The 25,946-nt window shown below is 31.8% G+C and overlaps 4 protein-coding genes across 13 annotated transcripts; all 4 read left to right on the top strand.

Moving 5' to 3' along the window:
- Positions 1-730: 730 nt before the first annotated feature.
- On the top strand, positions 731-4,856 carry LOC137829871 (vesicle-associated protein 2-2-like). 5 transcript variants are annotated; one of them, XM_068636846.1, is made up of 9 exons: positions 731-1,069; positions 1,244-1,334; positions 1,452-1,522; positions 1,615-1,696; positions 2,073-2,188; positions 2,276-2,446; positions 2,828-3,559; positions 4,218-4,295; positions 4,465-4,856. In XM_068636846.1, exons 2-9 carry the CDS (start codon positions 1,283-1,285, stop codon positions 4,573-4,575), a joined length of 1,413 nt encoding a protein of 470 aa, XP_068492947.1. In that variant the 5' UTR covers positions 731-1,069; positions 1,244-1,282; the 3' UTR covers positions 4,576-4,856. The 5 variants fall into 5 exon arrangements, with proteins under 5 accessions (XP_068492947.1, XP_068492946.1, XP_068492945.1 ...); XM_068636845.1 differs by having other exon boundaries at positions 744-1,069; positions 1,143-1,334; XM_068636844.1 differs by having other exon boundaries at positions 773-1,069; positions 2,276-2,452.
- A 956-nt stretch (positions 4,857-5,812) lies between these two features.
- Positions 5,813-15,376, top strand: LOC137828160 (bifunctional 3-dehydroquinate dehydratase/shikimate dehydrogenase, chloroplastic-like). Of its 2 annotated transcripts, XM_068634618.1 has the most exons (12): positions 5,813-5,946; positions 6,265-6,473; positions 6,542-6,647; positions 7,817-8,035; positions 9,770-10,116; positions 10,411-10,474; positions 10,551-10,659; positions 10,758-10,898; positions 10,992-11,140; positions 11,279-11,441; positions 11,550-11,641; positions 14,574-15,376. In XM_068634618.1, the coding sequence occupies exons 1-11, from the start codon at positions 5,923-5,925 to the stop codon at positions 11,591-11,593; spliced, it is 1,575 nt and encodes a 524-aa protein (XP_068490719.1). In that variant the 5' UTR covers positions 5,813-5,922; the 3' UTR covers positions 11,594-11,641; positions 14,574-15,376. The 2 variants fall into 2 exon arrangements, with proteins under 2 accessions (XP_068490719.1, XP_068490718.1); XM_068634617.1 differs by lacking the exon at positions 14,574-15,376 and having other exon boundaries at positions 11,550-11,904.
- An 869-nt stretch (positions 15,377-16,245) lies between these two features.
- On the top strand, positions 16,246-17,850 carry LOC137829869 (uncharacterized). Of its 3 annotated transcripts, none has more exons than XM_068636839.1 (2): positions 16,246-16,519; positions 16,661-17,850. In XM_068636839.1, the coding sequence occupies exon 2, from the start codon at positions 16,779-16,781 to the stop codon at positions 17,610-17,612; it is 834 nt and encodes a 277-aa protein (XP_068492940.1). In that variant the 5' UTR covers positions 16,246-16,519; positions 16,661-16,778; the 3' UTR covers positions 17,613-17,850. The 3 variants fall into 3 exon arrangements, with proteins under 3 accessions (XP_068492940.1, XP_068492941.1, XP_068492942.1); XM_068636840.1 differs by having other exon boundaries at positions 16,270-16,519; positions 16,642-17,850; XM_068636841.1 differs by having other exon boundaries at positions 16,279-16,519; positions 16,731-17,850.
- Positions 17,851-22,748: 4,898 nt separating this feature from the next.
- On the top strand, positions 22,749-25,741 carry LOC137829868 (uncharacterized). Of its 3 annotated transcripts, none has more exons than XM_068636836.1 (2): positions 22,749-23,006; positions 23,157-25,741. In XM_068636836.1, the coding sequence occupies exon 2, from the start codon at positions 23,281-23,283 to the stop codon at positions 25,345-25,347; it is 2,067 nt and encodes a 688-aa protein (XP_068492937.1). In that variant the 5' UTR covers positions 22,749-23,006; positions 23,157-23,280; the 3' UTR covers positions 25,348-25,741. The 3 variants fall into 3 exon arrangements, with proteins under 3 accessions (XP_068492937.1, XP_068492939.1, XP_068492938.1); XM_068636838.1 differs by having other exon boundaries at positions 22,780-23,006; positions 23,192-25,741; XM_068636837.1 differs by having other exon boundaries at positions 22,870-23,006; positions 23,137-25,741.
- Positions 25,742-25,946: the final 205 nt, after the last annotated feature.

The raw sequence follows: 25,946 nt of genomic DNA, 5'->3' as shown, positions 1-25,946 counted from the left end.
ACCTGTTGGTAAAGAAAGCAACAATTTTTATGGTGGGGTTCGCATTTAAGTGAAAGGTTGAAACAAAAGGAGTAATAAAGTTTTTCAATGTGAATTTTAGTTTATTTCAATAAATGCCATGGTAAATTTAGCAATTTCAATGTATTAAATATTAAATTTAACAATGTCTATTCTTAACCATTTCACATAGGGTGAGCAATATACAAAACGATATTTGGATGTTCATTATAATAAGCTAATAGGTGGGAGAGATAGAATTTTTGGAAGTTGTAGAATTTTTGGAAGTTGCAACAGTGCTATATGAACCTTGACAACGGCACCACTTATGCACCGTCCTAGACGTTGATTGACCGAGAAAAAGGAGATGAGAATCGGTTTTCATGCACAGAACTAGCTTAGCTGAAGGAGCAGACAACAATGTTTACTAACACATTATAAGTTAACTCAATCTTATTATAAAATTTATTTTATATATTATGAAAGATTTCATTTTAATCAATGTGGGATTCAATATTATATAAATAGAGAGGGGTGTGATCTCTTCGATTTTATAAGCCGGCTGCGCCGAGCCATGAGAAGGAAGCAGATAAATCAAAAGCAGGTCCGTGTCGGTAAAAGGTCAGTACAATCAACGTCTTCGGTGGAGGTCACTTTCTCTTGGGATGCTACGTGCTCCTCACTGCAAAAAAAAAAACAGTATAATTAATTTTAAATAAATAAAACAGAATTTATAATATTTCAACAAAAAGCCCTTTTCTTTTCCGCTTCCCCCATCTCACTCCACTTTGTTTTCTCTTCTGCAACTTAATAAGCTGCATTAATCTCTCTATCTGTCTACTCCACTTACAAGAAGAAGATCACGATTCACACGCTTATTCCCATCCAATGCACCCACTTCTGTTATCTCAACACAACCTTGCATGAAAGAAAAAGAAAAAGGGAAATTCCTACCACCATTTTCGGCTAGTTCCATTTTAACACATCTTTCACCTCTCTCTGCGTCAATTGTTTAAACGCTGCCGTTTCTTCGGCTTTTCCAGTTTTGAGAACCAACTCACTTGTGCTACTGGTATGTTCTTCTTCACTCTGAAAACAAAATTCAATGATTTCACCTTTTTCCCCATTTTCTGTTACGAGTTCAGTAGAGTTGACTCGTTGATCTGCCGCGACTTGACTCGTTCCCCACTTTTTCACTGCATTCTGCGTCGAATCGAACGGCTTCACTGAAACGCTGCCATTTTAGGTGTCGATCTCGGCTTCGGTTATCCCCTCGGGGACAATCATGAGTAAAGCTCCGATTATCGAATTCGAACCCAAGGAACTCAGATTTATATGTGAGTGCATTTTCTAATTCTTCTATTAGTTTGCGCGGCCATGCATGCTAAATCTATTATAACTTGTGTGTTTGTGTGGTTGGTTGAATAATATGCCGTGATTTTTGGCCTCTGTAGTTGAATTGAAGAAGCAAAGTTCTTGCTCGATTCGGTTGACTAATAACACCTTCGACTATGTTGCGTTCAAGGTCTTAACACCTTTCTTTTATCCCTGTTACTTGGGGTTAGGCACGGGGCTGGACGGGGAGATTAATCATTTTGGTATCATTGATGTTCGCAGGTCAAAACGACGTCGCCTAAGAAATATTCGGTGCGTCCAAATGTTGGAGTTCTCATGCCGAAAGCTACTTGTGAATTCATAGGTAAGCCTTCATCTTATGTGTGTTTGTTTGGTATTTTTCCCTTTTGAGACACTTGACTTGTCATTCTATACATTAGTTAATCTCTCTTGAGAATAAGTTTAGCCATTGTGGTGGATTATTTTGGGATAGAGGCCAAATGGCCTGAATTGGGCACGACATAGTTTTCTTTGACTACTTATGTTGCTTCTCAATTTTAAATTGCTGTAATTGCAACCAACAGTGTTTTGGTGAAATTTATTTTTTTAAGGGATACCAGTTTTCCCAAAACAACAAGTGAAGATGAATCCTCAAATATGAAATTAATTTTAGCATCGTAGTTTCTGTCCCCTTCCCCTCCCAAATTCAATTTTTATTGCTTGTATTTGTCATCAAACAGTTACAATGCAAGCCCAAAGGGAAGCACCTGAAGATATGGTGTGCAAGGACAAGTTCTTAATCCAGAGTACAGTAGTTCCTGCCGAAACAACTAGTGACGATGTTACTTCCAGCCTGGTATGGATATTTAATAGTGCGTGATTTCGTACTATGGTAGATTTTATATTGATTTCTATATTTTGACTTATTGTTTGGTAATGGCAGTTTGTTAAAGATGGAAGGAAGTATATAGAAGAGAATAAGCTGAAGGTGACCCTCATCAGCCCACCCAATTCACCTGATCTCTCTCCTATTAATGGCGACTTTGCGAATGGTCTTGATCATGGAAAGGTTCAGATATATAGTAAAGATGAAATCCAATCGCCCGAGCCGATGGTCAGAGTAAACTTCACCCATACTTGGCTCTAAATTATTGTCTTTTCTCTACTTCGTTTTCGAGATATTTCAAATCCCTGAAAAAAGATAATCGAATTTCTTAGCTACATAATTTAAGGGTTTTATTGGTTTTTATTTCTGGATTGTTATTTTCATAATTTGAAAGGTGCATTGTTAGAGTTGCAAATTTTTCATTTTTTTCTTGTGTCACTTTGGAAGCATTCTTTAAGCATGTTATAAAACCTGTTATTATTTTCCGAGAGCTGTTATCTCTGCTGTTTTTGGTAGTCTTGCATGTAAGGATGATCAATTTTACGATTTCAATTCATAAGTGTTGCATAGGTCATTCAAATGTTTTGTTCTGTTCCTTGTGTATGTCAGGTTCTAAAAAATCCAGACATGGTTCATGAGGTATTAAAGCTAGAAGAGGATATGGAGTTGAGGCCAGATTATTATATGGGGCTGGACACTATGAAGGATGCAGAGGAGCCAAATGAAGAAGCACGGTTAAAAGTGTCAAAAGATAAGGAGTTGAACATGGTAAAAGATGTAGAAGAACTAAAACCACAAAAAGGTTTAGAGGTAGAAGTGTCAAAAGATATGGATTTGAACAAAGTAAAGAATGAAGAGGAGCTGAAACCAGAGAAAGCAACTGAGTTGAAAGTGTCTGAAGTTATGGATTTTAACAAAGTAAAGAATGCAGAGGAGCTGAAACCAGAGAAAGCAACAGAGTTGAAAGTGTCTAAAGTTCTGGATTTGAACAAAGTAAAGAATGCAGAGGAGCTGAAACCAGAGAATGCAGCAGGGTTGAAAAAGTTAGAATTTCAGATTTTAAACCCAGTAAATTCTGTAAAGGAACTAAATCCAGAAACAGAGTTAAAAAATCTGGAGTTCAAAACAGTAAACAATATTGAGGAACTGAAGCCAGAAAAAGTTGAAGAGTTAAAAATGACAAAAGATATGGAGTTGAAAGCATTAAAGAATGTTGAGGAACTGAAGCTTGAAAAAGAAGCTGAGTTAAGAGTTTCAAAGAGTATAGAGGAGCTCAAATTAATGAAAGCTATTGAAGAGATGAAGTTAAAGCTTGATGGACTTGAGGCAAAACTAAATGAGGTTTGGCATGCCACCATTCTTTATTGTTGAAACTTTTTATCTGCTTGCATGTGTGACATGCTTCCTAGTAAGTTGCAAGTAGAAGCAAATTTGGTTTATAAATTTTTCTATGACCAGTTGAAGAGTTTGATTATTTTTATGCCTTGTCAAGGCACATTTTGGGTTAGTTTTCATTCGAGAGGTTTGAAGCATAAAGTATTCTTTATACCCTTTTCAGTTTACTGAAATATTTATAAGCATACTTGTTTTAAATTATACAGCTTCACCGATTTTTGTGTGATTGTATGCTTGATTGTTATTTACATTACTTTTCCCTTCCTTTCATTTGATTGATCTGAGATCCACTACATTTTGTTTAACAAAATATAAGTTGGAATTAGAAAAACCAAAGGAGACAGCCAGGCTGCTCTTCTAGCGTCTTTTTTAATATACAGGGGTGCAATTTGTGGCATGATTAGGGTCACAAAATAGTATAACTGTATTAGCTGACTTTTACATTCTTCTATATACTTAATTCTTTGAAAATGTCTTTTTTTGTTGTTGCAAATAGCAATGGATCAATTGATCCTATGGGTTTCTTCATTAAAACGGGCCGGAAGTAATAGTGAGTCTTGAGATAACATTGTTTCTTATTGCTTGTTTCTTATTTACTATGCAGTCTGGACTAACAATATCAAAGTTAACAGAGGAGAGGAGACTCAGCAATTATGAGACAAAAATCTTGCAAGAAAAACTAGTAAGCTTGGGGGTTTCTTGAGAAAGTATCAATCAGTATTGTAAATTAGATATTGTCTGTTACTTTAGAATTATTGCCCATGTACATATGAAAATTTTCAATTTTATTCCGTTTCTTCTCTTAGGGTCAGTAGATTTCATTTCTTATGGTGGGTTTATTCTTTTTGTAGGGAGATCTTATTAATAAAGGTCCAAGAAAAGTTCAAGTCGGATTCCCACTTCTATATGTCTGTATGGTGGCGCTTATCGGTGTCTTCTTGGGATACCGTTTGCACTCGTAATACTTGGCTGATTAACCGAATTTTTGAATAGCAGAAGTTTAGGCATAAATCCACCTTATAAATGTTACAGTAGGGGGTCTGTATACTTGACGGTCAGTGATATTCGATCTGATCTCTGTAGTCTATAGTCTATATAGTTTGTAATCATGTACGTCTCCCCATTTGTATATGCAAAGTTACCCAGGTGTACAAGTACAAATAATGAGATATGGCTGTCTGGTTTGGTAGATAGATGGATGACTTGTGTGGATAGTAGAAAACTGAGTGTTTCAGATTCTTCACCTCTTTCTTTATCTCCACGTTCATCCATGTTTTCTAGGCGGCTATGGCAATTGGCCTCAGTGAATACCAGCCGTGATAGAACATCCAGTTTCAATGTTCAAAAAATTATTAATAATGGCCTTATTTAGAGTGGAATGCTTTTAGTCCAAACAACATTGTTTATCCTCCCAATGTCATAACGTTTTTATTTCTGCACTTAAATCTATAATATTATAAGTGAAATCTCGCAAGTCATACTGTTTTAAACCTACGAATAACTAAAAGAAAATAAAAAGGTTATAATCCCAATTATACACCCTCATTTTATCAGACTTTTCGGTTCCTTATCTCTAATTTTCTAAAGTAACAAACAGTTGCTTTATTTTAATTTTTCCATGATTTTTAAAGTAGATTCTTACTGCCCATCCAAACACGTTAGGTTTAAGTGATTTTCTCGTTAGTCTCGCTTCCATCCTTCAGTCCCACAATGAATCACGCAATACGAGCCTACGGTTTTTTTATGTTTAGCATGCCATACATTTTCTTTTTTATGCTTTGGCATACATTACTTTAAGGGCATTGCATTTTACGCTTCCATGAGACGATGAAATAACAAATCTATTCCTCAAAAAATGCATTTCGAATTATACATTTCAACATGTATTTATTGTACATTTTAATATGTATTTCTGATCCCAAAAATACCTTTAAGAATGTGTGCAATATATTCTGTACAATCTGATAGTATATTTTAGAACGTATTTTTGAATTTAAAATATAAGTTCTGAAATGTATTTTCAGATAAAAAATATATTTTAGAATAAATAATTTAGAATATATATTTTTTAAAGAATAAAATTGAAAATATAATTTTTATGAAATAGGGAGGAAAAAGTAGTAGTAGCTTATTCGAATAGCAATTTTCTCTATATATGGTTGGTACCCACGTGAAAATCATCTTGGGGTGGAACATGTGCACGAATATCTACGGTTCCCATCTGCCCATTTTCCTAAATAAGCCCGTTTTTCTTTCTGTTTTTTTCCTCAGCAGCATACCACACTCCGCCAACCTCTTTTCCTCGCCAAATGACTACCACCACCAGCGCCCCGGTAATTATTTTCTTTTGCTTCCTTTCTTTAAGCAAAAATAAAGCAATGTTGGACAAAACTGCCCCATACACATTCTCTCAAACAAAATGAAATCAATTTTTTTTATTTATAAATTAAATTTCTTAATGAATGAACTAATTTTGTACAATTTATTTCTTTTTAACACTTTCAAAATCCGCATTTAATATACTTATAAATTAATTTCACCTAATAAAAATGTCAATTTCATCTTTTTTCTCTTATAAAGGTAGTTGGAATAAGATTTACCATTTATCTCAAAATGTGAAAATTATATTCTAACATGGTGGCCAAATCCAGTTCCAGTGGGACAGAAGAAACTCAACACTGATATGTGGTTCAACAACAGCAGAGTCAGTGGAAGAAATGGTGTTTGAGATGGAGAAGGCAAAAGAACTGGGTGCTGACTTAGTAGAGGCTCGGTTGGATTTGTTGAAGGACTTCCACCCTACTCATCATCTTCCATTTCTGATCAAAAACCGTCATTTGCCCATTATAATCAGCTATAGGTTAATTATAACTTGAGCATTTTGATTTGATTAATGGTAGGTTATAACTGATGCATGGTTTGTTTCAGACCAATATGGGAAGGAGGAGAGTATAAGGGTGATGAAACCATGCGACAAGAAGCTCTACGTCTAGCCATTCATTTGGAATGTGAGTTCGTTGAAGTTGAGCTAAAGGTAATTTAATTAGCTACTGTACTCTTTACCTACCATGCAAAACACAATTAATTCAACAGCACTGTGAAAAATGATGCTACCTAAAAACAATTCTTCATTTAAGTTTCATTTATTTTACATCATACCACTATTTCAACGATATGCATTTTATTATTAAATACTATGTACTCATATAATTTTAGGGAGTTTATACCGTCTTCAAACTTCAAATTTGTAAATAAATAGCTCGCAACTTTAATATTTGATGGAAAAAACGCATGCGGAAGTAACACACATAATCACGAATCAACAGCAGAAAATAAACAACACAGAATTTAACGTTGTTAGGTTGCCAACTGCAACTTACACTAATTACAAGTACAATGATTTTTTAAATAAAAATTATAAAGAAAACACAATGATTAAGTCTATTCACTAAACATGATGTCTAGTTAGCTCAATTCAATTGACATGGTTTCATACTCAACAATATTATTGTGGTGTACTTTTGTTTTTTACCATCGTCATTTCTTTTTTAATAATAAAAACACACTATTCTTTCACTAAATAAAGGAATGCAAGTAATATTAAGTTGAAGATAACTACATATACTTTTATTTGCATCTTTTTTTTATCTTCATCTTGCTAATAATTATAGAATTAAATTTGATGAAATATAAATGAGAATATAATTCGTCAAATAGTATTTTTTATATTTTTAATTAGTATTTATTAAAACAAATTATATTTAATTATCTGAGTTTCATACCAAAAAAAAACGTTCTACATTAAATATCACTACTTTCTAATTTTTTTTATCATATTATATTATTTATTATTACGTTGAATAAAGTTTGTTGTTTACTGAACATTACTTTTATCATTGATTTAAAATTATTTTGGATTTATATTCAATTTTTTTAAAAATATGACTTTGAAATTGGTACCAAATTAATTTATAAACATCTAAATTATTATTTTTTTATAAAAAATATTGATTAAATTTCCAATCTGATTATTAGATTTAAGTAATTAAGAATTAAAATTAATTTAAAAAATATAAATTTGAATTTAGTTCCAGTACAAAGTGTTTGGATGTATATATAATAGAGTTGAAAAGTTATGAATATTTTGTGATCCTTGGAAGGAGCTCTACATTTATTGTTTGTAGGAGTGTTTGTGTATTGAAGGTAGCAGATGAGTTCTACAATCGCATTGGATGGAAGAAAGCAGAGAGTGTGAAGATCATTGTCTCTTCACACAACTTGGAAAATACTCCATCAATGGAGGAAATTGGTAACCTTGCTGCTACAATTCAAGCTTCCGGCGCAGATATAGTGAAGATTTCTACAACTGCCTTAGACATCACGGATTCTGCACGTCTTCTCCAACTCCTTCTTCACTCTCAAGTAACCTTTCAATTTACCACTGCTCATATATTCACTTCTCATGGGTCTCTATCACAAGTATATCATATCAACATAGATCAAAATTATGATTAAATTTAACATTCACCATCTTCACTTTGACTCTTAACAAATCCAAGGTTATGAAGATAATCACCAATTATACCCTCTCAAGCCTTATTTAAAGATCATACAAGGCCTCCTCTAACTTGTAAACCTTGTCCCTTAACTTCAAATCTTTCTGTTTGTTTCACAAATGTATCCTCCTACAAATAATCATTTAAAAATGAAAATGTGACATCTACAAGATAAATTTTCCATCCTTTTTGCAACCAAAGTAAGCAACATTTTGAACATTCACAAATGTTTCCGAAAAATTTACCCCAAACTCTTAAGTATATATTTTTATTACTAATCTCGCCTTGTATTTATTTATAGAACTATATAAGTTCATCTTACTGTTATGGAATATTTGTATCCAGGACTATCTACCATCTCCCATGTATAATATTGTAGGAAATTTTTTTATGAAATTGAAAGTTTTCATTGTTTTTTTGTTCTTTCACAACCATGGTATTCTAATTTGAGATACTTCCAAATGGCTTATTTGGAGACCTCATGTTAATAATTATTGTAAATATTACTTTTGACACTACAGGAAAAAAATTAACTTAAGTCTTTCTTGTTTTCATCTCTTTTTAAGTCTTCATCCGAACTAGGGGGGTTTTCTGATAGCCTAAAAAATATCACAATCATCTTCTATTACTTTCCATAGATCTAATGCTTCAAAAGTGGGTTCACTAATTGTGTGTAATATATCTTTTGTTCTTTCTCAACAATATCTCAAGATATCAGTTTAGAAGATACTAATTTCTAGTATTTTGTTTATTAAAACAGAGAAAATTATGAGGAACATAAACTAAGAAGTTATTAATAATTTATTGAAAGACTTTTATAAGCTAACACTCAAAATGTAAACAACTTAACGAATTTCCTATAAAATATGAAACAAAATATATGACTCCAATAGTTAAGTGTTCAACATTTATTTCAATTATAAGATTTACACGTATATGGATTTATTTGAAATTTCACACATATTTCAATATCTATCCTTAGGTTAAATTAACCATTAAATTATGAATTATTTGAGAATTTTTAAATAAGTTTCTTTACTTTTAAAAGTTATAGATGAAATTCAAAATATCTACAAACTTTAATAGAATTCTACATCAGGTATTCAATTACAAATGATTCAATATGTTTGAAAAAAAAAAACTAAAGGTTGAGCAAAACGCATGAATGTATATCTGATGTTTTGTTAATGACAAACCAAATATACACACTCGAAAGTTTAGAATTCTGATAGCAAGTTTTTTGAATGTGATAACAAGTTTTTTGAGTTGAGAAACTTTATGAGAAATTCATAAGCAGTTCAGGTGTTTGCTAGTTAATTTATTCATGAAAAAAAAAGTGTAAGATTTTCTGTTAAAAGTAAAAGAAAAAAGTGTATCATTTAATCTTATGACACTGTTTTGAATCTTTCTATTTAACATTCTTGATTCTATATTACTACTATTAGATAAAAAAAAAATTTAGCTGAGTCTCAGATAATCCACAGTGTAGAGATTTCGCCTTAAGAATAAAAACATTACTGAAAAGTGAGTTCATCCTTTCTTTCTTTATACTACAGATCTGTAAATCACATGCTGAGTTTAATTACGTGAATAACTGCAGGTCCCAATGATTGGAATTGCAATTGGTGAGAAGGGGATTTTGTCACGGATACTCTGCGCAAAATTTGGAGGATTTCTCACGTTTGGTTCAATTGAGGATGGTGCTGTATCAGTTCCTGGGCAACCAACTATCAAAGAATTGTTGGATTTGTACAATTTTAGACACATTGGTGTTGACACCAAAGTACACGGTGTTATTGGAAATCCTACTAGTCATAGCAAAAGTCCTCATCTTTATAATGCAGCTTTCGAGTCTGTGGGATTTGATGGAGTTTACTTGCCTTTCTTGGTCGATAACGTCTCAGATTTTCTCAACACTTACTCATCCCTTGATTTTGTGGGATACAGGTATCATGATATCCTCCAAGATTCTTCTATTCTGTAACATATAGTTGAATAAAGGCATTCCCATTTTTCTATACTTTAGCCATTAGTGTTATTGACTTATAAGTTTATTCTTAATGTACTTTAGAACACAAGTAAATGATCTATACAAAGCTTATTTAATGGTGTCATGTGGTCACAAAAATTTAGCTGGACAGCACTTTTGTATGTGAGAAAAAGGGCCATGTAATGGTTATGTCAAAATTATGGTTTCAATATCACGATTGCTAGTAATTCTTAGTTCTTTAACAAAAACAGTTACACGATTCCTCACAAGGTGGATGGACTTAGATGTTGTGATGAGGTTGATCCTATTGCTAAGGTATTTACTCTTAGGCCTTAAAAAACTTCTGTCACATTTTTTCTATCATTTAAACTTAATCAAATCATTTTATCAGGCAATAGGAGCTATTAGCTGCATGATTAAGAGGCCAAGTGATGGGAAACTAATAGGTTATAATATTGATTATCTTGGGGCCATTGCAGCTATTGAGGAACGACTACATGGTTTCTACATATGTTTCTGTATTTTCTTTGCAGATATTGAGGAAGGACTATACAAGGCTTTGGTTTATTTATAGGCTTTTTGTTACAATTGTTTGCAGATTCAAACGGAAGATCCATGTCTGGTTCACCGTTATATGGTAAACTGTTTGTGGTTATAGGAGCTGGTGGGGCAGGAAAGGCACTAGCTTACGGTGGAAAACAAAAGGGTGCAAGAATAGTTGTTGCAAATCGTACATATGGTGAGAAAGTGTTGTTGGTTTAGTTTCATAGTTCATTCATTGTGATGAATGAAAATGAGGAGCATAATATATTTTTTTTCTCTTTGTTATCAGCCAAAGCCAAAGAGCTTGCCAGCAGAGTGGGAGGAAAGGCTATTACTTTGTCTGAATTAGAGAACTTCCACCCAGAACAAGGCATGATTCTGGCAAATGCTACATCTGTTGGAATGAAACCAAAAAATCACGAGTCACTCGTACCAAAGGTTTTGTGTTACTTTTGCATATTCTGATATTACTCTAAAAAGTTACACTAACGATAGTTTCTGAGAAGTTGGCTCTAAAAAGAACTGTGATTTTAAATTATAAACTTCATGCCACATGTTGTTTCAATGTTTTAACAGGAAGCCTTGAAACACTATTCCTTGGTATTTGATGCTGTTTACACACCAAAATTGACAAGGCTCCTTCAAGAAGCACGAGAAGTTGGTGCTGCCATCGTCTATGGTACAGAAATGTTCATCAATCAAGCATTCGTGCAGTTTGAAAGGTTCACAAAGTTGCCAGGTTAGACAAGAACGAAAAAATAGTACAGCAATAACTAATGATCCGTTTTTATATTCTTTTTTGTCCCACACCTCCACCTTTTACATGAATCCACTTTTTCTGTTACAGCACCAAAGCAACTCATGAGGGATGTGCTGGCAAGAAATACCTAATAAGATACATCAACATAAGGTATATGAGAGGACTATAATCAACATAAGGTATATTTTATTGGTATAATAGACTTTCATCTAATTTGTTTTTAGAATTCTTTATAAATAGGTATAATATACTTATGTATCGTTTTTGTTAACATATGGGTTTTGGTCTAATTCCCCCATATTTTTGTATTTTTTTTAATAATACTTTTTTCATGTGATGACAGATGATTGTTGTTACTTGAGGTGTCAATCTAGCTGAGATGTCAAGTTGCATAATGATACATAACATAAAAGTTTTTTTATAAAAAAAGGACTTATAATCTATTTTTAACCTTCATTCGCTTCTAATGTGGTGGAACTTTTGGTCATACGATAAAACTGTATAAATTTAAGCAATTTGATTGGTTTCCTTCAAATGTATTAATTTAGATTCTAATGTAATGCCAATAGCAAAAAAAATTACTAGTCTATTAAAATTTAGGTATAATTACCTTATTCGTCCCTACATTTAGGATCAATATTTAATTTAGTATGGTGATTTTAAAAAAAATCAATTTGGTCCCTATGGTCACTATGTTTTTAAAATGTATCCAAATTGGTCATTTTTGTTAAGTCGCACCTTACGGCATCAAGTGTTGCTTATGTGGTAGAGAGAAGTAGGATTAGGTGTTCTTTGGGAGTTAGGATTTTTTAATTGCTAGTTAGACAACATCACGCAAGCTTTGCTTGTTCCTTCCATACGCAGCCAAGACCCCCTTCTTCCAGTGGACAGAAAACTTAATCCCCCGCTACCAACTCTTTTCCGGATCACTGGACAACTCATATATGTGATGAACATTTCCTTGAAATTGAAATGAAAGCATCTAAAATATGAGTAAGAAATAAATTACTGATTTTCCAAGTTAGATCCTTCAACAAGTCGGAGAGAGAGAATGCCTTCTACCCACTAGCTCTAATTCTTTCACAATTTAGAGAGAGATGCTACACCTGTCCTTGTATATGTTCGCACCCCCTATTTGAATAAGGCATTCGAGTAAGACTAGCGTCTCCTTCTTTCCCAATATATGCTCCACAATTGCTTGTTTCCTATCTTCCAAAATTTTAGCAACAACCATACTTTTTTTCAAGATTTATAGCAATTAGAGCCTCTATCATGCACAAATGTTCCTTCACTTTCATCATCATCAACACCCAAATTCTGCAAATCATCTGTATAATTTGGTTCTAAACCTTTTATGGGATTACTGACATGTAATTCAAAAACTCACTGCTTGCAATTAAAAAAATCTTAACCCCCAATTGTAATTCCAATAATCCTAACCCCCAATTGATTTTTCACTAAAGTAATTTCTCAATCCACGCAACTTGAAACCTCACACCTCACAAAACACCAAATCCCATTTCTCTCTGCCACATAAGCAGCACTTGACACCGTAAGGTGCGACTGAACAAAAATGACCAATTTGGATACATTTTAATAAACATAGGGACCAAATTGATTTTTTTTTAAATTACAGTATTAAATTGAATATTGACCCTAAATGTAGGGACGAAATAAGGTTGTTCGAAGTTCCCTAAATGTGACCCTAAACATTTAAATAAGGTTGGCCCTAAATGTGATGTTCTCCTTACGTTGTTGACGGTCTCCTTCGATACAGAACACGACGATATTCTCCTTGCGATGTTGAACGGGGGTATGCATATGTGAAAGGTACTTCGAAGTTCAAGTCAATTCTCATGAATAGTTGAGAGTAATAAATGTTATTAAAAATATACTTCTACCTTATCATTACCAACCTATTTATAGAGCTATATTGGGCATTCGCATGGATGGGTATGGATTAGTACGGATGGGAGTTAACCTTGTATTAGTCTAACACTAAGTACGTTTTTAACTATGGATTAATCTTGTTCTTAATCAACAAGTTCTTGAGATATGTTCGACGGTATTTTTGAGATCGTTATGTAATCTTTTCAACCTTTTATGGTGAAGATGATCTTATTTGTGTAAAGTACACTACCAACACAAACTCAAAAAACTTTGCTTGAGAGTCTTTTTTGCAAGAAAATTTTTACAAATGTTATTTGGCGGGTGTTGAGATGGACTTAGTTGGGTCTTAGTTATCTCCCTAGCACCCCAAGCTCGAAGGGTATTCCTTGTAGAGTCTAAAAGGTTCTTAGTGCATGTTGGTTGGGGACTTGAAACGACATCTCTCGTGATCTATGTTTGAAATGGTTGTATCCATCATATGTGGATAGATCTGACGGTTGGTGAAAGGATGTGCCTTTTAGGCTACCTTCCTTTCCAACTTCTATAAATAGGGGTGAGTCCTTGTGTTGGAACGGTGCAATTCCATTGACAATGTATGTCATGGTCTAGAAGGGGTTCTGTACGAGTTCTTTTATATGTTCACATATCTTCACATTCGTTTCCTTTTGATGAGTTCACTATGGGTTTTCTTCGGGTCTTAAATGTTGCTCCTACCCAATTACATCCTAATTCACGAGCTTCATTGCAAGATTTTTACTTGTTGTTTGAGTTGGTTAAACTAAAGTCTTCCCTTTAGGTTTTTCTATATTATTATATGCCCGACCAACTGACCAAGTTGGTTGGTTGTCACTTATCAGCCAATCATGAATGTGTCTTTTTGCACTCTATATGTCTTCATATAAAATTTGAAGGGAGAATTTCTTAAATTCATAGTGGAGCCTTTAAGTCGACACTTTTTTTTATGATGGGATAAAATCAAAGTTCCCTTTTTATTGGAATTGGAATCCCATTCAGTATCGTAATTAGGCGAGGTTGATGATGACCTCCCTAAGACATTGAGGTTTTAAACTTGTTGCTGAGGAGATTACCCATGTGAAAGATCCTTGTCATTTATCTTTTCCCCCAATGATAGGTGGATTTTACTAGTATGTATAGTCTTTATTTGATTTATTTGCTTATACTATTGATGTTAATTTTACTTAATGCTTTTATGTATTTTAGGTGTTATGACTCACGTCACTCATAATTTCAAGCAAGTCTTAAAACAACTTTAATAGCAATGTGGCAAAGTTGGTGACAAGGTTTTGAAAAAGGGACTCACCTTCCCGATGATGGTTGTCATTCCTTCAACGGGTTTGGCTGTCGACCAATTGCCTCTTCGCCGACAAGAAGAATCATAAGAGAGAGATAAACCCTTTGAGTCGCCATGGAAGTCTCTTAAAAATTTAGGCCATCGTCGTATGATGTTGGGACAAGTGTTGCCCCTAACTCCTCCGGAGAAACTTGCAAATTTCTAAAAGTGTTAATATTGCCCTAACCTCTATCGAGAAGGAAGTCATGACCACGACTTCAATGGAAAAACTGCTTGCAACTTGTCTGGAGATGCAAAGTAGAGCTTTTTTGCTTACAGAGTAAACGAGGTCGAGGCTTCCATGTCCTCTACTATCGAAGTAAAGAAACTGTAAGAGGTCGGCAAAGAAATAAAACTATTGACAAGAGATCAACAATGTCTTTTTCTCACGTGAAGCTTACATGGTCAGTGTACTACTTGAAATGCAAATAACTGGAAATGACAAACATCGCTTAAGAGTTGAGGTAAAAAACAATTTAAATACATTTTTCTCCTTTAGTCCTCTAAGATGTGTTTTAAGAATAAGACTATGACCAATTTATGAACTCCAAAATGAAGAGTACCTCAAAAACGATGATTGATCCTAATGATATTATATCAATATATATGAGATCAGAAGAAAATCATTCTTAAATAATTATTAGTCAATAAATAGATCAAATTGTGCTTATATAAATGAAAAAAACATTGAATTAAGTTGACTTTGTGGATTACTACTTCCAGTTTATTTAGATTATTATTTTTCTTATAAATGAGATATTATTTTTTTTATCAAATCATCATTGTTAATTTTCAATCATTATTATATTTAGATTGGATATGTTTATTATTACTAATTTAAATATGATTAAGTTAGGACCATATCAAAGAATTAAAACTCGTATTTTTCATCATTTAAATAAGTAATTAACTTAAAAAATATCCCAATTGAATTTAAATAAGCATATTAAAACTGTTTTATTCTAAAAGGTGTTTTTATTGTGGGCTTAAATATATAAACAAAAGTTTAAGAAGAACACTAAACCAAATTCTTACAATAATCATATACCATTTAAAAAATCACTTCGGTTGCGTTTATTATTTGAATTTGATTTTATTTGAAACACATATTTAAACTTTTTTTTTTACTCATTTTTTTATTTAATATCTTTCTCATTTAAGTGTTTTCTAATATTGGGTATTCAGTAAATATTTTCTAAAAAGATAAAAATAAAGAACTTATAATTTTTGGTATTTACAAAAATTACAAGTCAAGTTTATATATTGTTTGAATACTTGAGATAACATGAGTCAATTGTTTTGAAAGTCTCAACTCTATTATAATTTTATCTTAAAAATTTAAAGGAGAAAAATATATTTAACTTATTAAGGTGAGAAGATGGAGAATACAAACATATATTATTTAAATTTAAATTTAAATTTATTCAGATAAAAGAAATATGTTGTTTGAATCATTAATAATCCTTAAAAACTTGTGCTTGTTTAAATTTTATAAAAAATATACCCCATTTATTAAATAAATAAATAAAATATTTTTTTGTTATGTTTCATCTCACGAGAATTCCCATCTTCCCTGTGTCTGATTTAGAGTTTTCACTTTCCCTCTGGTTTTGATTTCCACTCCCGCGTTAAAGTGCCCTTTCTTTACATCTGTCTGTCGTTTTGATTTAGGGTTTTACATTTCCTTTTCCTTTGCCAACATGTCCATATCTGTTTATTGACTCGTTACAGAATCAACATCTTACAGAACGAAGCATTGTTATGCTCACCATTCACGCTTCCTCGATTTTGATTCATATTTAGTATTCGAAACCAGGTGCCATTTTTATTTAACTCTTATCTGCGCAGTTTTCTGTTTCATAATCGACATATTGCGTGCATATCTTGTTTAAACACTGTATGAAATGTGGGTAGATAGGTTTAACTTTACCGTGTTAGGGTTGTTTGTGTCAACCAGGCGAAAATCACTGTGCTTCTTGTGGATTGTGAATTGGTAAAATTACACACATTGTACTTTCTACTTACAGTGAGATTAGCAGAAATTTGGGTGGTTGGATTTTGATTTGAATTCTGCCATGGAGTGCAACAAGGATGAGGCTTTGAGGGCTAGAAAAATTGCTGAAGCTAGAATGCAAAGAGGTGAATTTCAAGAGGCTCTCAAGTTTGCTACCAAGGCCAAAAACCTTTATCCTGATGTGGGAAGCATTAGCCACGTTCTTGCGATTTGTGAGGTTCACAATGCTGCAAAGAGGAAACTCTCTCCCTCTGACATGGACTGGTATGCGATTCTTCAGATTGAGAGATTGGCGGATGAAACAGCCATAAAGAAACAGTACAGAAGGCTTGCACTCCTACTTCATCCTGATAAGAATAAGTTTTCTGGTGCAGAAACTGCTTTCAAATTGGTTGGGCAAGCCAATGGGGTTTTGAGTGACCAAGCAAAACGTTCTTTGTATGACAAGAAGTTTGCAGTCTCGGTGAGTTGCCCTGTGCCGAAATCCACCGATTCTAAGAAGAAACCTGGACAGAAGACATTCTGGACATGTTGCCAACATTGTAATACTAAGTACCAGTTCTGCATGCCATTTGTAAATGCAACCATACGCTGTAAGCAGTGTTTGAAATCCTTTAAAGCTTGTGCTATTCCTTTGGTAAATATCCAGAAGGAGTCTCCAACGCATGGTCCCCCAAAACCTGCCTCTGAAAGTACTGGTAGCAAACCCCCTGGTGGAGGAGAACATGCTAGTACGTTTATGAAAAAATGTTCTTCTGGCGTTGGTGGTCATTCTGAAGGTGCTCCTGCATCCACAGGTGCGGAGTCACAAACATCTAAAAATGTTGGAAGTAAAAGAGTTAGGCAGTCAGCACCAGATTCTGGAGAAAGTTTCAAAGCTGGTAAATGGTTATGAGATGAAAGATGCTTATGTTCGAGAAGATGATATTGATCCTTCAAGACTTGATGCAGGGAGTTCTTGTAGACAAAAGCAGCAGCATGTTTGATGCGTGGAAACTTCTGAAGGTGACGATTTTGAAGTCACTTCCAAGGGTAAAAGTTTTTTTATAATTGCCAGACAATTTTCATTGTACTAAATTGGATACATCATTTGGTATTACAATTCACTAAGCTAAGAAAATAGTTTGGATAAACTTGTCTGACTTACCAATACTGTCTAACTTCTCTGATATATACTTCTTCAGTAAAGATCATCAAAATTAGTTAAATTTATGTATATATTGATTGAATGATTAGTGACAAATGAACCAAATTATCTTAGCCTTTTAGAGCATTAAGATTTATGAAGATATTTTGAGAGGAACTTAGTTGTGTTTGTTTCCATGTATTATTGTGTTTGTTTAAGTGGTTTTGATAGTATGAGGAGAGGGTGTGACCCTTTTTTTCATTTCTCACACAAATAAAAATATTTGTGTTGATTGCATGTAGGATTCCTTCATTTTATTCAAGTATTGTTGTGCATTCATTTTATTATTATAATATACAAGATGTAAAATTAAATATTACATAAATTTATTTAACAATTTTAAAAATATTTAATTATACTATTAATCACTTGATCCAAATAAATGTGACATCTTCTCATTTGTGTAAATCTTGCCACCTCCGGATCCAAACAAATGTGACAATCTCCTTTCCATATAGGGATGACAATGCGAGGTAGGCTCACTAGTATAGCCTGATTAGGCTTGCCTTCCAGTCTGCACGAGCTAATAGTGAGACAGATTGATTCGTATAAATAAAAAAATAATTATATTATATTTTTTGCAAAAAAAAAAAATCATATCACACTCATTTATTATTGCATTGTGATCTTTTTTTATTTTATCTTTTAAAAAATGAATTTAATGTACTACAAAATGTAGTGTTTTATTTTAATCATCTAAAGGAGTTAATATTAAGAGTGAGAATTGATCTAATTTTAAGTAAAGTCTTAAATTTATAAGTTGCTAATAAAAAAATAATATAAATAAGATTTTAATAAGATACTCTTTAAAAAATTAGTCATCTTTATTCAAATATTTTGTACCAAAACTTTGATAGGATATTTTTATACATTTACATATATATAAAGGGAAAATAAATGTAAAATAAAATTACTTTTAATCAAACATTCTAATAATTCTCATACTTGAATTCATATTTTATCTTAATTGAATGAACTGAAACATAAATAAAATTTTAAATTTTAGCAGAAGAAATAAGTTTTTTTATAATTAATAAAATTTTATTTTTTTAAAAAAATATTTTTTTTATATGAACTACTTCTTATACGGGGTAGGACAGTAAAAAGAGTTTATATTTCTTACGCGAGTCAGGTCAACCCGGTCAACCCGACCCGTAATTTGTAAGTAAAATGTGAGGAAAAAACAATGCTAACATAACAAAAAAATTGAGTTTACATTGTGGATTATATTTTCAGTTTTTTTTTATTATCTTATTGAGTAGTAATTGTTTATCGTTATATATAATACTTATTATTGTTTATTCATGATATGATATTTTCAACGTTTTAATAACTAGCTAACTTTTATAAACAATTCATGTTAATTTAATTGAACTAAAAAGTGAAAGTAAATATGTTGAAAACAATATTGGATTGTGTGCTTATATTTAGAAAGAAACGTAAAAAAAAAGGCAAAACTGAAAATTTATTTGTGTTTGCTGGTTAGGATAACCTGCTAACTCACACAAAACATATTGGTTCAATTGTTGCGTTTTCTGGATCGAAATTTATTGAATTTGTTCAAACCTAATCACCATTGATTCAAGTAACAGATTCTTATTTTTAATATGCAAACATGGCGATTCAACTCATTTACATTATATTCTTTAAAAAACATTACTTATATGATTTGCACATATATTTTTTTACTTTGGGATTTTAATAAGTTATTCAAATTTGACTTTCTTTAACCATGGTAATCATAACTAGTTTCAAGTTATATATAGAGAGAGACACGTATATACATATATATGTTTTTGAACTTAATTATTTTTTCTAAAGGAGTAAAAATGACAGAATGAATAGTAAACTGAACAATTCATAAGTATTTCAACCTATCCACCATTTCTTTTTAACAAAAAAAAAAAAAAAAAAAATTTGTTGGTAAATAATAGGAAATAAGTTGTAAATAAAATATAATTTTAGTTCCAATATTTAAAATAAGTATTAAGAATTATCCATGCTCATTAACATAAATGCTAATGATATATGTTAATGTTGATATACGTTAATGTTTCGATTTGAAGTTTATTGAAATAATATATCTATGATCAATTATGATATTTGATGTATTGTCCGTTTTTGAGTTTTGTCACAATTTTATTTTTAAAAGGCATTTCGGTAGATTGAAGAAAGAAAAAGTATATAAATTGTCATTGATTTCACTCTAAATAATGTGAGATTATATTAGCGGTACCGAAACAAAATTGCAAGTATTTGTATTATTTTCAATAACTTAAATACAAAATATTTTGAAAACGTGTGATAGTCAATGACACGAACCAAACATGAGAAGATCATATTCTTATATACTCACGTTTCTAAAAATAATTTTATAAGATTTAAAACAAACACACAATATTCGTCAATTCCGCTTTAGAGTTTTTGAAAGATGTATTAAAAATAATACAATTAAAATTTTGAATTTCATGCAAAACATAATAATATTTGATTTTCTAATATATTATTTTGTCTCAAATTAATTACTCATTTATAAAATCCTGTTCTTAAATCTAACCAAAATCAAAATTTCACATTAATTAAAAACATTAGTTAATTTTTTAATTTATAAAAATAAAAATTACTACGTTTTAAAAACTATATTCGATCATATTTATATGGCGTTTTTTCATATTTAAATAAATATATTTTTAAATAATATCATTATAGTTAGAGTTTTGATAGTTGAAATTTACTTATGTTTATATTTAAGTTCACTGACAGTATTTTTTCTTATATTTGTGTTAAAGGGAGTATTAATTACGGATATTCTTAGGGGTAAAAAAAATTAATGCATCTGTTTTACAATATAAAAATTAATTTATAGTTTTATTTAAATCCTCCGATAATTATTGCAATTGTAGTATTTTTTTTATTAAAAGAACTGGTGCTCTCAATTTTCAATAACAGAATATTTTTTATTCCTCAATTAATTAATCTAATTTTTATAAAAAAACACACACATATATATATACATATATTATACACATATATATTCTTTTAAGGATGTTATTTAATAAAAATAATTCATTTTGATTTAAATATAAAATTACTTAATTTACAAATATTAGTTAAGAATAGTACTTTCAAACACATTTATTGAAATGGTATTCATATTTAAACAGAATGGTGTTTTGCTTTAAAGAATAATAAATAGGGTTCAATTAATTAGAATCTATACCAAACAGAGTGTTAAAAAATATTAATTATAGCATTAAAGCTAATAAAATAGAACACTGAAAAAGTAATAAATACTATTAATTGTCCCCTGTTCTATATTCTATAGGAAACTCTTGTTTTGAGTAAAATAAAAAGAAAATGTAAATGAAAAATGTGTTTGTTTATTTAAAGAGAAAATTACATTAAGACAAAATTAATTTCAAAAATAATAAATTAATTAATTAAACCAAAACTATCCTTATATTTATTATGAAAAAATACAACGATTTTTTTTTTTCATTTTTTTCTTTTTCCTAACTGTTTATAAATACAATTTTATAACTATAACTATATTTTCCTCTGTGGTGTACATAAATTATTACAATCTTATTTTAAGTTGTAATTTTTAAACTAAAATAACTATTTATAATAAAAAAATTATCTACACAATAAATAAAAACTACTACAAATAATCTATAACATTAATAAATGAGATTTTTTTTATTAATAGAAATTCTTACAATTTTATCCTTTGAGTATTGTTTTTAAACTAAAATAACTACTTTTAATAAAAAAAATTCTACCTACACAAAAATTATAAACATGATTGGTAATATAAGTGTAGGATAATTACTACTTACCAATAGTTTTTATTAATATAATAATAATATTTTTTAAAATTTATATTTTTATTATATTAGTTAATGCAAAGCCCTATTTGTATATCCATTTATTTTTTAATATTTTTAAAATTTATTGTGTCTCCATCATTATATTTATTTAAGGTAAATTTACAAATTTTGTACACGTGACGGTGTATTACTATGAATATATAATTTTTTTTTAATGAGGTATATTATTTTATTTATTTACTAATATACAAAGAGGATAAATATATAAAGAAATATTACAACATTAAAAATATATAAATACAATATAGATGTATATTATACTGCATTTATTTATATTTATACACATATAGATGTAATTATATATATATAAAGTAATATATATTATTATTAAAAACCTTGTAATTTATTTACTCAGGTATCAGATGTGTTTGTAAGTGATGTTAACTGGAAAACTTTTATTTAAAAAAAAAAAACTTTCTAATTTATTATATATTAGTTCAATAAAATAATAACTATCATAATTCTTTAGTGTAATATTTATAACAGTAGAAATATAATAATTTTTAGTGATGCAATTCATGAGAATTTTACTTTTGTTAGTGTCTTTTAAAACTAAATTAGCTATCTATTAAAAAAACTAGTTATAATAAATATATAAAAAATATTTATTTTATAATTGTTTTCTATAAATATATATTTTTATTTTAATAATTATGATAAATTTTTTTTAAAAGTAGTTATTATGCAAAGGTTTGTTGGGTGAAATAATTGACGTTGTTACGAATTTAAACACAAGAAAATATCATTTTCCACTTATTAGCAACAAAATATATATTTTTCACTTTATTTTCTTTTCTTAACTGTTTATAAAAAATATATATATTAATTTATAAAGCTAATATAATCTATTGTGATTTAACTTTTCCATTCTATTTTATGTAAAGTTTTGTTGGGGAAATAATTGATGTTTTATGAATTTAATTTTCAAATACACGAAAATCACATGTTCCCTCTCACTCATTTAGCATTTTTGTCTTCCCTCCATTGACTTTAAATTTTTTTGTTCCACCTTGGCTCCCGCTTTCAAGCGCCATCTCTTTGTTTTTATCTCTCTATGTTTCGCAGTGATTCATTTCAATTCCATTTGGGATCTCTTCATTTTAGGGTTTCTCGTTTCTCTTGGAACCAACAACTAAGCTTCCGTTCCCCCAACTTCCACAAATTTAGATGCTTCTTCTCATTTGAATATTGTTTGTTTACTATTCCGAACCAGGTTGGTACCTTTTGTCTTAACTTTTAATTGTCGAATGCATAATTTAAATCCTTTTGTGCTCCTGCGTGTACATATACTATGTTTTGCTTAAGTGAAATGCTCGTAGTTAGGTTTAATTTCATCGCATTAGGTTTATTTTGTGTTGATCAGGTGAGAATATTGTGCTGCTTGGGTATTGGGAATAGGTATAATTACAGAAATTGGCGTTTCTACGATTTGGTTGGTGTGAGGTTTAGAGAAATAAGGGTGGTTGGATTTTGATTTGAATTCCTCCATGGAGTGCAACAAAGAAGAGGCTGTGAGGGCTAGGCAAATGGCCGAAGCTAGAATGCAAAGAGGTGAATTTGTGGAGGCTCTCAGGTTTGCTACTAAGGCTAAAAAACTGTATGCTGATGTTGAAAACATTACTCAGATTCTTACTGTCTGCGAGGTTCACAATGCTGCGCATAAAAAGGTGTCTGCCACTGACATGGACTGGTATGCGTTACTTCAGATTGAAAGATTGGCTGATGAAGCAGTCATTAAGAAACAGTACAGGAGGCTTGCACTGCTACTTCACCCTGATAAGAACAAGTATGCTGGTGCAGAAGCTGCTTTCAAGTTGATTGGGCAAGCCAATGGGGTCTTGAGTGACCAAGCAAAACGTTCTTCGTATGACAGCCAGTATGGAATCTCTGTGAGAGCAGCTGCGCCGAAATCCACTAGAAAACGTAATGCAAAAAAAGGTCAGAAGAATTCTGAATCACACCATAACTCAGATGGGAACGTGTTCACTGCAAAACATGATGAAAATGCAACAAATGTTCAGAATAATTCTTATCCGAACACCGCCGGTCCCAACAGCCAAGCTGGACCGATGACATTCTGGACATCTTGCCGACATTGTAACTTTACGTTCCAGTACTCCATGCAATATGTGAATGCAAACTTATTGTGTCTGCAGTGTTTGAAGCCATTTAAAGCTCGTGTTATAAATTTTGGTGTCCCATCTTCAACGTTTACTTCAGTAAATATGCAGAACGAGGGTCCAATTCCTGGTCCCCCAAAACCAGATTCAGCAAGCACTGGTCAGAAACACTTTGGTAGAGAACGTACTGCCAGGTTTGTGCCGTCAGATACTACATCTATGAAAAAATGTGATGCAAGAGTTGGTGCTCATAGTGAAAAGGGTAAAGATGGCTCTGTTCCTGCATCCAAAGTCATGGAGTCACAATCCTCTAAAAATGTTGGAAGTAAGAGAGTAAGGCAGTCAGCACCAGATTCGGGAGAAAGCTCCAAAGCTGGAAATAGTGATGAGATGAGAGATGCCAATGCTCCAGAACATGATCTTGACCATTCAAAAGTTGGTGCAAGGAGATCTACAAGGAAAAAACAGCATGTTTCATATACGGAAACCTCTGAAGATGACGATCTTAAAATTCCTTCCAAAGCGTCACAAACAAATGAACCACTTAATGCGGATGACGTTGAGAATAAGAATGTGCCCACAAGTAATGGATCGTCCAACAGCGACAATCCAGCTACTTCAGCTGCTGGTGTGGCTGATCAGAACACAGAGAAGGTATCCGAGTCAAAAGAGTATAACTGCTCTTCATTGAATTCAAATGTTCCTTCTAGTCCAAAGATCCTTCCTTGTTTTGACGCAGAATTCAATGATTTCGAAATGGATAAGGAGGAGGATCGCTTTGCTGCTAAACAAATTTGGGCAATATATGATACCGATGATGCGATGCCAAGATTTTATGCTATAGTCAGGAAAGTGATTTCCCCTTTCAAGTTGCACATTACTTGGTTGGAGGCTGATCCAGATGGCGAAGACGAGCTTGATTGGCAAGAAGCAAATTTGCCTATTGCCTGCGGTAAGTTCAGACTCGGTAATTCTCAGAAAACTACAGATCGTACTATGTTCTCTCATCAGGTGCGGTACATAAAAGAAACTGGCAAACGGTCTTATCTGGCATATCCCAATAAAGGAGAAACTTGGGCAATTTTCAGAGATTGGGATATCAAATGGAGTTCTAATCCAAAGAAACATTTGGAGTATGACTATGAATATGTGGAGATCGTATCAGATTTTTCTGAAAACGTGGGCATCGCTGTTGCTTCTCTGGACAAAGTGAAAGGATTTGCAAGCCTCTTTCAGAAAACTTGCGAGAATGGAGTGGACGTTTTTTACGTCCGGCCTAATGAGCTTTATAGGTTCTCGCATCAAATTCCTTCTTTTAAGATGTCTGGTAATGAGAGGGAGGGTGTTCCAAGAGGATCTTTTGAATTTGATCCTGCTTCCCTGCCTTCTAATCTTTTTGAAGTTGGTGATTCGGGTAAATTTAAAGATGAATAGCTGAAACACCAGAGCAGTGGTTGATGAGAGTAATGTTGCTTGAAAAGGTTCCCCTGTCCTTGTAAGTTCGTCAAGGGGACAATAAAAGGACGGATAATAATCAAGAAATGTAAAATGGTACCGCTGCATGTTAGGCTAACGAGGGCAGGGAAAACATCAGTGTCTTGAAGAAATTGAAGGACAGATGATTTCTTCATTTTGTTTTGATTTAACCTAGAAATGTTTTCCCCTCTATCTGTTTGTTACTCAGCCTTTTCTGATTCTGCATGGCAATTTCTTCATTTGCCTTGTTACCATGGGTACCACCTAGGACCCAAGTTCATATTTTTCTCCGCTTATCTTTGGAATCAAATCAACTTTTAGCTATATTATTGACTAAAAGAGTTTTATTTTATGGTGGTTCTTAGATACATTTATTCATGTTTGCCCCCAAAATGTCATTGTTTTCAGTTAAAAAAATAATAATTTAAACACTTTGTTGAATTAATTAGATAAGCAATAATCAACAGTCTGCTTACTGTAATTGACACGGAAATTCTGTTTGAATAAGACTGAAAAAGATAAAGTTTAAATTCAATTTTTCATTAATGTTGGTTTAT

This window comes from Phaseolus vulgaris, chromosome 7 (assembly GCF_000499845.2).
Source record: "Phaseolus vulgaris cultivar G19833 chromosome 7, P. vulgaris v2.0, whole genome shotgun sequence".
NCBI lineage: Eukaryota > Viridiplantae > Streptophyta > Magnoliopsida > Fabales > Fabaceae > Phaseolus > Phaseolus vulgaris.
The sequence above is the reverse complement of the archived record's forward strand: the minus strand, read 5'-3'. Positions and strand labels throughout refer to the sequence as shown.

Bases quoted from the DNA above. Each gene is read 5' to 3' on its own strand.
- LOC137829871 (XM_068636844.1), top strand. From the start codon at position 1,283: ATGAGTAAAGCTCCGATTATCGAATTCGAACCCAAGGAACTCAGATTT. The intron at 1,335-1,451 runs GTGAGTGCATTT...TGGCCTCTGTAG, and splicing joins CAAGGAACTCAGATTTATAT to TTGAATTGAAGAAGCAAAGT. The intron at 2,189-2,275 runs GTATGGATATTT...TGGTAATGGCAG, and splicing joins ACGATGTTACTTCCAGCCTG to TTTGTTAAAGATGGAAGGAA.
- LOC137828160 (XM_068634618.1), top strand. From the start codon at position 5,923: ATGACTACCACCACCAGCGCCCCG. The intron at 5,947-6,264 runs GTAATTATTTTC...GGCCAAATCCAG, and splicing joins CTACCACCACCAGCGCCCCG to TTCCAGTGGGACAGAAGAAA. The intron at 11,141-11,278 runs GTTTTGTGTTAC...ATGTTTTAACAG, and splicing joins ACGAGTCACTCGTACCAAAG to GAAGCCTTGAAACACTATTC.
- LOC137829869 (XM_068636839.1), top strand. From the start codon at position 16,779: ATGGAGTGCAACAAGGATGAGGCTTTGAGGGCTAGAAAAATTGCTGAA.
- LOC137829868 (XM_068636836.1), top strand. From the start codon at position 23,281: ATGGAGTGCAACAAAGAAGAGGCTGTGAGGGCTAGGCAAATGGCCGAA.